Below are 13,515 nucleotides of genomic sequence, written 5' to 3' on the forward strand. Positions count from 1 at the left end.
AAATTAAGGAAAATCAGGAGAGCTAAATAACAAACAGGAAATTAAAATCAGAGTAGAAACAGTATAGGTAGCTCAATTGGAAGAGTGCTTGCAACATACACAGAAAGCCCTGGGTTCAACCAACCTCTAGCACCATATAAACGCCAAAAGTGTGGTAATACAGTCCTATAATCCCAGTACTCAAGAGAACCAGAAGTTCAAAGCCATCTTTGGCTAGTGAATTTGAGGCTAGCCTGGGCTACATGATACCTTCTCTAAATAAATAATGTGGTGATAACTCATCAGGTAAAGGTACTTTCACTTAGAATCAACACATTGTTCAATCCTGTACCCACAACCACATAACAGAAGGGAGCTGATTCCCATAAATTATCCTCTGATCTCCACAAATAAGTGTGTGCACACATGAAGGCACATATACACACACAAACAACCAAATGCAACAGGTTAGATAAAAACAGAAACTGGAGCGTTCGTTGGCTTGGCTGTTGAGTGCTTACTTGCTACTCTCCCAACAGACCTAAATTCAATTCCCAGCACCAATAGGCTGAAGGATGATAAGAAGCAACTGTAACTCTAGCTCTAGGAAATCCCATATGCTCTTCTGGCCTTCATGGTCACCTGCACACCTACACACACACACACTAAAAAGTTTTTTAAAGCTACTTTTTAAAACACGTCCAGTAAGTTAAACTAAAGTCAGCAAAATGATATCCAAACAAATTAAAATAGCAACAGAGACAATGATTTTTAAGGTGACAAAACCTAGAGGGTTAGACAGGTAGCCAAGTCAGTAAAGTACCTGATTTGTGAGCGCAAGGACCTGGGTTCAGTTTGTATGAGCTACAGTAAAAGGTGGTAGTAACTGACTGAGGAGAGCTGATTTCTGGCCTCCATATATGTGCATCCCTGCACGCACATATACATGAACATTTATATACATATCACACACACGCACACACACAAAAAAAATCAGTTACATGTCTGTATACAAGTAACTATCCAAGAAGAATTGAGAAAAGTGGCATAGATAGACAGATAGACAGACAGACAGACAGACTGACAGATAGAGATGGATAAATATAGAGAGATGGAGAGTGTGGTGGTTTGCATACGCTTGGCCCAGGGAGTGGCACTAGTAGAAGGTGTGGCCTTGTTGGAGGAAGTGTGTCACTCTGGGGATGGGCTTGGACACCCTCCTAGCTGCCTGAGGATGCTCAGTCTGTTCCTGGCTTCCTTTGAATGAAGATGTAAAACTCTCAGCTCCTCCTGCATCATGCCTGCCTGGATGCTGCCATGCTCTTGTCTTGATGATAATGGACTGCACCTCTGAACTGTTAAGCCAGCCCCAATCAAATGTTGTTATTTATAAGACTCTCCTTGGTCATGGTGTCTGTTCACAGCAATAAAACCCTAACTAAGACAGAGAGATACAAAGAGATTGATATAGATAGAGAGAGATAGAGGTAGATAGATAGAGACAGAGAGGTAGAGAGAGGAGGTAGAGAGAGATAGATAGATATAAAGGTAGATAAAGAGAGAGGTAGATAGATATAGATGGGGGGGGGGGGTAGCCAGTAATCCCAGCACTTTGTCAGAGGGAGGACTTAAAGAGTTCAAGACCAGGGTTGGAGAGATGGCTCATCCAAAATGAGATCCAATGCCCTCTTCTGGTGTGTCTGAAGACAGCTTCAGTGTCCTCATAAACAAACAAACAAACAAATAACACACACAAAGTCAGTTCATAAATAAATACTTAAGGGCAAATTAAATAAAGAAGGTAAAAGACCTGAATCCTAAAGAGTCTAAGATCCTAATAAAAGAAATTGGAAAAAAAGCACCCTTAGCCAGACATGGTAGCACACACCTTTAAACCCCAGGTAGAAGCCAGCCTGATTTACGTATGGCTAAGTTTCAGGCCAGCTAAGCCAAGCGGTACAGTGAGGCCCTCTCAAGAGAAGGGAGGAAGGGGAGGAGGGAGAAGTTAAGAGGAGAAAAGGGAAAAAAAAACCAAACAGTTAATGTTTGGGAATTAGAAATAATTAATATTTTAACATGCACATATTATCCAAAGCAATACACAAATTCAATACAATCTCTATCAAATTCCAATGGTATTCCTCACGAAAATTTAAAGCAATAAATTCCCAACATTCTTATGAAACTACTAAAGACCCAAAACAGTCTTAAGCAATTTTGAGAAAGGAAAAGTTAGGTGTCCTATTTCTTGGTTTCAGCTACACAAGAAAATAACTCAAAAGGGCTTTTTTTACATTGTAAAACTAAAGTTTAAACTGTAAGAAGAAAACAAAGGGAAAAGCTCTTTAATTCTGGTCTTGGCAATGCTATATCACACCTCAAAGCTCAGGGTACAAACTGAAAAGAGAACTCTATCAGACTAAAAAGCTCCACAGCAAAGGAAACAAAATGATGTTCAGGGGTGGAGTGCTTGCCGGACAAGCACAAGAACTGTGCTGGTTGTCTGTCTACTTGACACACCCTAGAGTCAGCAGTGAGGAAGGAGCCTCCCTTGAGGAAAGGCCTCCATGAGATCCAGCTGTAAGGCATTTTCTCAACTAGTGATCAAGGGGGGAGGGGCCAGCCCATTGTGGGTGGTGCCATTTCTGGGCTGGTGCTCCTGGGTTCTAAAAGAAAGCAACCTGAGCAAGCCATGGGGAATAAACCAGTAAGCAACATCCCTCCATGGCCTCTGCATCAGCTCCTGCCTCAAGGTTCCAACCCTGCTTGAGTTCCTGTACTAACTTCTTTGGTGATAAACAGCAAGTGAAAGTTAAATAAAACCTTTTCTCCTTGATTTTTGGTCATGGTGTTTGTCACAGCAAAGAAACCATAACTTAAGATAAAGCCCTTAAATCTATCCAGCACAGGGGAGAGAGAAGACAAAGGAACAAAGGAGGGGAGGGGATAAAAAACAGAGAGGAAGAGGAAGAAAAAAGCACACTACAGAATGGGAGGAAATATTTGCAATATTTTAAAACTATGAGTCTAATGTTAAACACATTAGCCAAAAATAAAGAAAGGGGCTAACGCCTTTAATCCCAGCACTAGAGGCAAGAGGAGCTCTGTGAGGTCAAGGTCAGTCTGATCCACACACAGAGTTCCAGGATACCCAGGATTCAAGAGATTCCTCAATAAATAAATAAGATATAGGGGCTAGAGAGATGGCTCTGTGGTTTAAAGCACTGGTTGCTCTTACAGAGTACGTAAAGTTTAGTTCTTAGCTCTCACATGGAGGCTCACAACCATCTATAACTCCTATTCCAGGGGACCTGACACCCTCTTCCTACTTCACAGACACTGAATATAATCAGTGCAGATATATATAGCAGCAAACATCATACACATTAACTAAATAAATCTAAAAATTGTACTAAAATACATTTATATGTATACACACACACACACACACACACACACACACACATACACATAAAAAAAGAAGTCATACCATTCAATAGGAGAAATCCCATCTGAGTGTAATAAGGGTGAACCAGTCTCAGACTATATAATAATTCAAGGCTGGCCATCTCAGGGTGATCACCTGCTAGTTATTAGCTTGTTCCGTTATGGCTCCCGACACACATGCCCATACAATAACATGGGTGTGTATGCTTAGAGCAACAGCACTTTAACAACCTAAGACATGAAATAGAAAATGAACATTCCAAGAGCTGTTTCCTCAGATGAAATGTAAGTAACCCTCTACATTGGCAAATCAAGACAAAAATGAAATACACAAAACTAGGAATGAAAAACGAAAATCGCCACATAACTGCAAAAAATTTTTAAAACTATATAGTACTCCATTATAATGAACTAAAACCATTGCTGAAATAAAGAATTTTCTAAGAAAATCATAAATTATCAAAATTAACCTAAGAAACATTAGTCTATGTATACAGAGCACACCTGAGAGGAAACCTGGAAACACCTAGTTTTGCTTCTGGTATCACTCAAACATTAGAGAAACATTTACACACAACTAAACTGTTCTCCAGGACACAGAAAATATTCATCGCAGCACTTTTCATGCAAATGGCATACCGCAGACAAAACTAAAGGCCCAGACTATGCTTTCCTTCTGGAAAAAAGGACAACCCACTATCAGAAGAGATGCTCAACTCCAGATGGAAACTGGAGGGCAGCAGTCAAGGGAGGAGGGGCTGAACGGAAACACAGAAGTGTGTAAGCTGGGCTGGTGACTCATTCAAAACTTGGAGACCAAGAATCTCTAGGGCCACAGCCCAAAACAATTCCCTTCAAGATGTAAGCTTCAAGGAAAAGTGTTTTAAATCATCTCAGATGAAAGATGTAAGGAACCAGCAGGAAAACAAAAGGAGCAGAGGCTCACTCACTCTTCAACCGAATCTTTAAAAAGATATAGGGAGGAAAAGGGAAAGTTGACTCAATGTGTAAAGCCTGCTGACCTGAGTTCAATCCCAACATAAAAAGGGGAAAACAGAAGACAGATAGACAAACACAGACATACACACACTCCTCTGACTTTCACCTGCATTCAGTCCTCAGCCCTGCTCTGGTAGCGGGAGACAAGTAGGTATCTGTGGCTTGCTGGTAGGGCCAGCCTAACCTTCCAATGAGCTTCAGGTTCAGTAACAGATCCTGTCTCAAAAATTAAGATAGAAGGTGTGGTGGCACACACCTTTAATCCCAGCACTCAGGTGGTAGATCTAGGCAGGTGGATCTCTATAAAGATCACTATAAGGTGAGAAGCAATGCAAGAAGTAGAACTTTGGCTTCAATATATACTTATACACACATGCATATGTGCGCACACACACACACACACACACACACACAACAAACATTGTGAGACAACAAATGAACAATGAACACATCTTTTAAAAACTGGGAAGGAACCACGTATACTGGTGCATGCCTTACTCTTGAGAGGCAAGGACTTGGAGTTCAAGGATAGCCTGGTCTACATAGGGAGTTTCATGACAGTCAGGCTACATAGTGAGATCCTGTTTCCAGAAAAAGAAAAAAGAACAAGGAAAAAAAAAATGGAAGGAGGAGTGCTATGGTTCTGAGTTCATGACTGTCTGTCTAATGTGCATCAAGATCAGGATTGGAAATCCCCAACTTCATAAAGCAAACGAAATGTCAGCCACCTACACCTTCAGATAATCTCTAATGTAAATTACTGTTGTAAGCAGGGCTGAGTATGACAACCATGTTTATTCCAGCACTTAGGAAGCAGAGACAGTCAGATCTCGAAGAGTTCAAAGCCAACCTGATCATACCACGCTCCAGGCCAGCCAGGACTACACTGTGAGATCCTGCCTCAAAAACAAAATTTCCAAGGAAGGAGAACACCCCAAACTCTAAGAAGCAGTATTTCTCTATTACAATTACATAAGTCAGTGTAATACAGAAAAACAATTTTCTTGTATTAGGTATGGTAAGAGTTAAAGTGGGCTAATTCACAAATTCCTCCACTAGACCTAAAGAAATAAATTTAAATATTCATTGCAAGTAAAATAAGTCAGAACAGGCTGGAGAGATGGTTCAGTGGTCAAGAGCACTGACTGTTCTTGCAGAAGTTCTGAGTTCAAATCCCAGCAACCACATGGTGGCTCACAACCATCTGTAATGGGATCCGATGCCCTTTTCTGGTGTGTCTGAAGACAGCTACAGTGTACTTACATATAATAAATAAGTTTTTTTTTTTAATGCTTAAAAATAAGTCAGAATAAAGTAAGTTAGAAAAGATCTTCAAAAGTATAGTTTTCATTATGGTTTAGTTGTAGATAACATACTAAAAATTTCTGGCGCAGACCACTTCTCTAATCTTCAAAACCAAATTCAATCTCAGCGCCCACCCAGCCAATTCATCCACCACAGACCCAGCCACATTTCAAAATCAGCACAAGCATTTGCTCACTAACCTAACATCTGGACACTGCCCTCCACATCCAATGCACTATTAAGTATGACGATTTGCTTTCTAAATGTTGATGTTATTCTGGGAAGGATGGTTTGTGCCGAGTTATTCTAATCTCAGAGCAAGGCTATTTTGTTTTGGCCTCAAAGCAGGCTAGGCTTCAAAGCAAAGCCCCTGCCTCCTTCTGAAGAGCTAGCTGAACAGGCCCCAGCTGCAATCTCAGAGGACACTGAAATCACTGACCCACTCTTAAGGAGCACACTAGACCATTAGAAATTTGACCACAAGTGACCCATACCTGCCCTGCACAGATAGATAACCAGTCACAAAAAGAAGAGAAAAAGAAACGCACAAGGAGTCCCATCAGACAAGACCTAAACAAGCAGAGCACCATGACACTTAAGCAGAAAAGTTCCCCACTAAAGAACTTAAGTCTTGGTGAATTCCTACACAGTACCATGCCAGTCCGTCAACCCTGTTTCTGGTATGACAAACATCTCTTGAAACAACCTACATCTCCTTGTTCCCACCAATTTTCCCAGTCTATGTAAACCAAGCTGGCCTGGAACTCAAGACACCCACCTGCCTTTGCCTGTAAATCAGTGGTTTTCAACCTCTGGGCCTCTATCCCTTGGGGGTTGCATATCAGATATCCCACATTTTCATTAGGATTTATGGAAGTAGCAAAAGTACAGCTATGAAGTGATTTTATGGCTGAGACTCACCCCAATATGAGGATGGGAACCTCTGCTCTCACGACGTCACACCCTTCTCGCTTCCTTTTGCCTAGCAGTACAGCACGGATCCTCAAGTTGGTGTCCTTTGCTTTCTGGGGCTGCTCTATCTCCCCTGCAAGCACAGCTAGGTACACTACTAACTTTCTTGCCAAAATACAAATCTGATCACAAACACACTTCTTTATTAACTTCCCAAAATTCCAGAGATAAAGCCTCAAAATGCCTGGTGTAATACATGAAGCCTTATAGTGCAGACTCAACCCGCCACACTCAGTGCCTTGCCACATCTAGGCTTTTTTAAACCCTTGTTTAGCTGGCCTTACAGTCTTCAAGGTAACTCCCCAGCCTCCCCCCCCCCCAAAGGTCCAAGTTACCCGTTCCATACATTTTTTATGCATGCGTTTTTTTACATACCAGTGTTACTTATGAGACCATTTTAATTTTATCTTCCCCCTCTTTAAAATGGGAACACTAGGAAGGCAGTTTAGCTCACCAAGATTTCCTTAGCTTCAAGAACAGGGTGAACACTTAAAAGTATAAGCTGAATGAAGTACCCCCTAGCAAACAAACATCATGTGATACCACCACGACAATGGAACTGTTCTGTAATCATGAAGTCCAATGTGACAGCCACGAAGCTAGTAAGCACTTAAGATTGTTCAGGACCACTGAATTCCTAGCTTTATTCACCCTCCCCCCTTCCCCAATACTAGGGCTTGAAAACTCAGGTCCTTGCACACACACTAGGCAAGACCTACCACTTGAATACCCACCAGCCTTTCTAGTTTTACTTATTACTAATTGGTACGTAAAGAGCCGCACCTGGCTGTACTGATCAACAATGCGGCTCTTGACAGTTAAAAAGCATCAATAACGCGGCTAGTTTCAAAAAACGATCTTAGCAGGCCCTCTGTAAACTTGGCTCTTCGCTTGGTGCTTTCTAATTTCCCAGACTTGACCTGCCTCACAAGCAGCTTTCACTCCAAGTTCCTGCCACTGGCTAGGAACCTATTAATTGCTACAAATGTGGACACACACAATTAATCGCTACAAATGCTTAGACACACAATGGACTGGAAGACACACAAAAGATCACCCAACACTAACTCCTGGGGGGGGGGGGAGTTCCTTGCACTTCAATTAAACTAAGGTGTTAAATGCTAAATATCTCTCCACTAGTTAGCAATTCCCTAGGCTCCCTCCACAGCTCCCCACCTCCTGCCAAAGAAGCCTAAATGCACGCTCTGGGAGTACTGGCTCCCAGCGCATCTGTCTTCTCTGCCCTACTTTTAAAAGCAAAAACAAAACAAAAATCCACTAAGAGGCGCGAGAAACACCAGAGCTGTCATTGTCCGAAAGAACCTAAGGATTACAAAGAATCCGCCAGCCGCACACGCAGGGTGGCCCGCAGCGTGTTAGGTCCAACTTCAGTGGATCAAGCCTCACTCGCCGCTCCTCACCTCGGGCTCGCCCAGATGCTCTCCCGGAGTGCACAGGGGCCGCGGGGACAGAGGCAGAGGCAGAGAGAAAGCTTTGCCAGGGCAGGCAGGGTGCGCTTGCAGCCAGGCTTTAGCCAGCTCGTCCTCCTCTTCGTCCGAGCTCTCCTGCAGCTGGGACTCGCAGTTAAAATCCAAGTCCACCTCGGGTCCCGCCTCTTCCAACTCTTCCTCCCCGGGTCTCCCAGTCCCCTCAGAGGTCCGGGCCTCCTCGGTCGCCGCGGCTGATGCATTCTCCATCTCCTCCTTCTCCTCCTCTTCCTCCCCCTCCTCCTCCTCCTCCTCCAGCTCTTCGGGCCAAGGCAGGTCCTCAGGCTCCATGTTGGCGGCGCGCTCCAGACGGCGGAGGAAGAGGAGAGGAGGGGGAGGGGCGAGGGAGGGCGGGGAAACGAGTTGACTGGCGGTTGCGGCTGCGCGCAGGCGCAGCTGCCCTCACTGACCCACGCGGGGCGGAGCTGCGAGGGAGCGCGCGCGTTGCTAGGGACGCGCCGCGGGGAGCGCGGGAAAGCCGCGGAAGAGGTGGGCCGCGGCCAGCTACGCCCTTTTCCTCCGTCACTAGACCGTGTTCATAGTAGGTATGCTCACAATAAACCTGGGCCGTGCTTTGGAGGCGCTAGGGGCCCTGCACCGAGATTTTTGTTGTCTCTTGCCTAGAATAAACCAATAGTAACCACATTCGCAAGCTACAAGCGTCAAGGTTAGTGCCTTAAGTGACAGTCTACCTAGTGAATCTAAGGGGATGAGTGACTAGCTGGGGCGCGGGGTGTGGATATCTGGCTTTACCACATGCTGTTCTGTGAGGAGCGCCTATAAAATAACGTTAAGGGGGAGGGGGCTGAAGAGATGGCTCCACCAGTAAGGCTTGTATAGCACAATCCTAAAGATCTGAGTTCAATTCCCAGAACCTATATAAAAGTGGAAGGCGGGAACTAACTCCCCTGAATTGTCTCTATTGAGCGCACGCACAATAATACGAAGGCAGAAGCTGGGCCAGATAGTACACACCTTTATTCTCAGCACTCCAGAGGCAGGGGCAGGTAAATCTCACAAGCAAGGGAGTTCAAGGCCAGCCAGGCCTACACAGGGAGTTTCAAGACACCCAGAGTGATATAGACAGGTTGTCTCAAAAAGAAAAAAAAAAGTCTTTAGAAGAGGGCAGGCAACATGGCTTAGAGGTAAAGGCTCATGACGCCCACCTCCATCCTGCAAGACAGTCTTCCGGCAGCAAAGCTGTACCTCCTAAACCTAAACGTTTCGCCAACTGTGGGGCAAGTCATTTCTAATTTAAACCATCACAGATAGACATTTGTTCGTGTCTCCCCCAGAAAAAGCCACAACACTGTGTCTAGCGTCTGGAAGAGTCTCTGGCATTTAAGGAGATAGTTCAGCAAAGACTGTCAAATGAATTGAGCAAAGTACAGATTGAACTGACTAGTCCAAAGATGATGAATAGGACACTGGAATACTGATTTTCCTTGGAGTTCCTATAGGTCTGCCTACTGGAGAACTTTTGACTTCCTCACTCTGCTAGCAACTTGGGGGCGCAGACAGGCAAAAAGTGAAGTGCACCTCCAGGTGTTTGTGTGGGTGGAGGGAAGCTCATAATAACTTCCAGCTGACTCCAGGTGTCAAACCCTCATGGAGGATGAATCATTGCCACCAATGGCTAAGGGAACCCATTAGCAGCTTCAAAACATGATTATATGTAACATATATATATATATATGTATATAAATGTATGTATATCTGTATGTTTGAGAAAATAGATGGGCAAATAAATACATTCGAAAAATATGATAAAGGACCAGAAAATTTAGGAAAACATAAAAGAAATACATAAACCAGGAAGGCAAGATAAAGTGTTGAGTAAATTCCCATTTGCTCTCATTTTTGTTACTGTATGAAATACCTAACAAAGTAACTTAGGTTTTTTTCAGCTCCCTGTCACAGGTTGTTTGCAGTCCATCAAGACAGGAAAGCCAAGATTGCAGGTCACACCATATCCACAGTCAAGAACAAAGAGAAATTAACACATGTATGCTTGCTTGCTTGCTGGCTCCCTCGCTTGTGAGAGTTGTCTTGGGAAGATCCCACCCACTGCATGTGGTTTTATTCCTTAGGAAGGAGGTCCGGAACTAGATAACAGTAGAAAAATTGAACTGAGAACAAACAAGAAACATGCATATATTCATTTCTCTCTGTTCATGACTGTGGGTGTGATGTGACTGCTGTGGTAAGCACCAGAACTTTCCCACCATAACGGTCTATGCCCTCAAACGGTGAGCCACAGTGAACCCTTCCTCCTTTAAGTTGTTCTTTGTCAGGATGTTTTATCACAGCAACAGAAAAGTAACTGAGGCCAAGTTGTACCAAGCCTGGATCAGTTCCAGATATCCCACATTTTCAAGACCTTTTGTTCGGACACCCTCAGGTATCCATATCTATTCCAGCAACATTCTTTAGTTATAAGTACTAGAAGTGACTAGTCTGGTCAGCTTGCTTGCTTGCTTGCTTGTAATAGGCTCTCACACTGTAGCCCAGGTTGTCTAAGAACTATGTAGCTGGTTTCAAACCTGTTTGGATGCCCCTTCCTTAGCTTCGCTAGTGCTAGAACTATAGGCATTAGTCAGCATGCCTGGCTTCCTCTAGTCGATTTAACTGAAAAAGAAATGCATTGGAAAGAAGCAGTCTAGCTCACACACATTGCAAAGCAGAGCCTCTCAGTTAATTCATCCATTTAATTGAAAAATGGAATGAAGTGCTGTCTGAGGACATCAGCATCATGCAACTAAACCACATTGTATGAAACAGAATGAAATCACACGAAGCATGAAGTTACATGACTCAAAATAGACCATTACATATCAACAATTTATTATCATAATGTAAGAAACAACACCATAACCCCAACACTCCTCATTTTTGCAACTGGACACAAACCATACAATAAATATCACTTCAACCCTGTGCATATCTACTTCACATCTCAGCCTGCATCACAGGGTCTTTGATCCATTAGGTGACCCCAAATGCTAACTCTAAGGGGTCTTACTTTCATTTCTTCCATTACATGGTATCTAGATACACCATTCTCAGAAAATGCCCCAGAAGATCACCTGTGTTCCAGACATACTCCCTTTTAAGCATTTTTTAGATTCATTTATTAATGTGTATGAATGTTTTCTCTGCATTTATGTATGTGCACCGTGTGTGTGTGCCTGGTACCTGAGGAGGCGAAAGGACAGTGTGGAATCTCTTAGAACTGGAGTTACAGTGGTTGTAAGCCACCATCTGGGGTTCAGCACAAGTGCTCTTAACCCATAAACAGTCTCTTTCCAGATATATTCTCTCCTTACTCCATTTTGTTAAACTACCTCTAGTTCCCTTTGGGAAACTGAATTCATTTCCTTGACCAAATAGAAACCACTTTTCTAGCCTATTAAGCCAAGTGCATGGACAGTAAACCATCAATCATCAACTTCCCGTTCATATGAACCCTTGCTGTGCCCTTGCTGTGCCCTTGTTGAAAACTAACTCTGTCAGTCCAGAGTCCCAGAAACAGAAATATGGCAACATTCAACAACAATGAAGCAAACATTATACACTGAAAATTAACTACTTTTACTCATTTGGTTCCCAGGTCCATGAATTCTGACTGTGGTGGAAATTTCACTATCCCTGAGATGGTAACATTTGAGAAGTGGGAAGGTGCCCACTTCCCTCCCTGACTTCCCTAGTTATCTCGAATCCGGCTTCATACCAGTCAGAACAGCCTGAACACGACAGTGGAGCTTGTGGTGAGGAAGGTCATGAAAAGACCTGCAAGTTCTATAGGTTTCTTCTTTCTTAGTGTATTATAAGAGAGGGTGTTGTACAGAGACATATGTGTGAAAGATAATAAGGAATTCATATAAAACTTGGGTTACAGAAGCTGAAAAGTCCCACAACAGGCTGGAGACTCGGGCATCTTGGTCCAAGGGAATCTCATATATAACTTTCGACCCAAAGCATAAGGACTCAAGAATCTGATGCACTCCCAAGATTGTGATTCAAGAACCTGGGCTCCACAAGCTGGGTGGTGGTGGTGCCACACCCCTTTAATCTCAGCACCCAGGAGGCAGGAGATCTCTGAGTTCAAGGCCAGCCTGATCTATGGAGCGAATTCCAAGGAAGCCAGCTCTACACAGAGAAACCTTGTCTCAAAAAAACAAGACAAAAGAAAAGAAACAAACAAACAAAGGAGGAAGGAAAAAAATGAATGATCCACAAATGTCAGAGTTCTGCCCAGGCTCCCCAACTGATTTGGAAAATACCATCCTACACAGAGAAAAGATCTTTCTCACTCAGTCCACCAACCCAGATGGTATTCTCTAGAAAAAAAAAAAATCCCTTAAACTCAGGTGGTAGAGCATGACTTTAATTCCAGCACTTTGAAGCAGAGGTAGGCAGATCTCTCAGAGTTCAAGGTCAGACTGTTTTCTACATAGGAAGTTCCAAGTCAACCAGATCAATCTAGACTGTCTCTGAAAACAAAACCTCCCTTTAGTCTCTAATTGCAGTAGCAAAGGGAATTGCCATAGTACTTCCATTGAGCCCTTTGCCACAGTAGACAATTTTAAGGTAAGGGAGCCATGTGTATTTTTCTGTCAGTAGCAGGATATTTCTAATTCAACCATAGAACTCAGAAACTAGGAGAACAATCACTGTGGAAAGAACGCCAAGGGGCTGGGGAGATGACTCAGTGGGTAAATTGCTATGCATGCACCAAGACTTGACTTAGAGTCTCCACATCCGTGTATGAGCCAGCTGTGGGAGCAGTACCTGTAGTCCTAGAGCTGGGAAACAGGAGACAGAGCCTCCCTGGGGCTCACTGGCCAGCCAGTCCAGCTGAGCTCCAAATTCAGTGGGATATCTTCTCTCAAAAAATCAGATAAGGAGGGTGGAGAAATGGCTCAGCAGTTAAAAGCACTTTGTTGCTTTGGCAGAGGGTTTGGTTCCTAGCACCTACATAGTGGCTCACAATTACCTGTAACTCCAGTTCCAGGGGATATGACACCTGACTTCCACGGGCACCATGATGGACATAGTGCACATTTACATGCATGCAGAACATTCATACCCATAGAATATAAATAAAAGAATAAGACAGTGACTGAGGAAGACACCTGATATTGACTTCTGAACACTTGCACCCACTCGTACACACACATACAGTATCAGCCCAAGAGTAACTGCCAAACTCTCCTAAGTCCCACCGCTACATTGTCCCTTAGTGAACTCAGGCTCCACAGGTAGATCAACCCTGGTTTAAAGCCAGGTACAATTCCTGAGAGGTCCGCTTATTTCTTTTTTGCCA

At 43.6% G+C, this 13,515-nt stretch overlaps 1 protein-coding gene across 1 annotated transcript in view; it reads right to left on the minus strand.

Annotated features, from left to right (window-relative positions):
* Nucleotides 1-8,480, minus strand: part of ALMS1 (ALMS1 centrosome and basal body associated protein) — a gene marked incomplete at its 5' end in the record, with an annotated part of 95,809 nt that extends 87,329 nt beyond the window's left edge. Inside the window, one exon of the mRNA XM_080932122.1 lies at nucleotides 8,124-8,480. Within this exon, the coding sequence (XP_080788248.1) occupies nucleotides 8,124-8,480 (357 nt within the window). The remainder of the gene's footprint in view (nucleotides 1-8,123) is intronic.
* Between the last annotated feature and the right edge of the window lie 5,035 nt (nucleotides 8,481-13,515).

The sequence above is a fragment of the Micromys minutus genome (genome assembly GCF_963924665.1).
Source record: "Micromys minutus genome assembly, chromosome: 18".
Taxonomy (NCBI): Eukaryota; Metazoa; Chordata; class Mammalia; order Rodentia; family Muridae; genus Micromys; species Micromys minutus.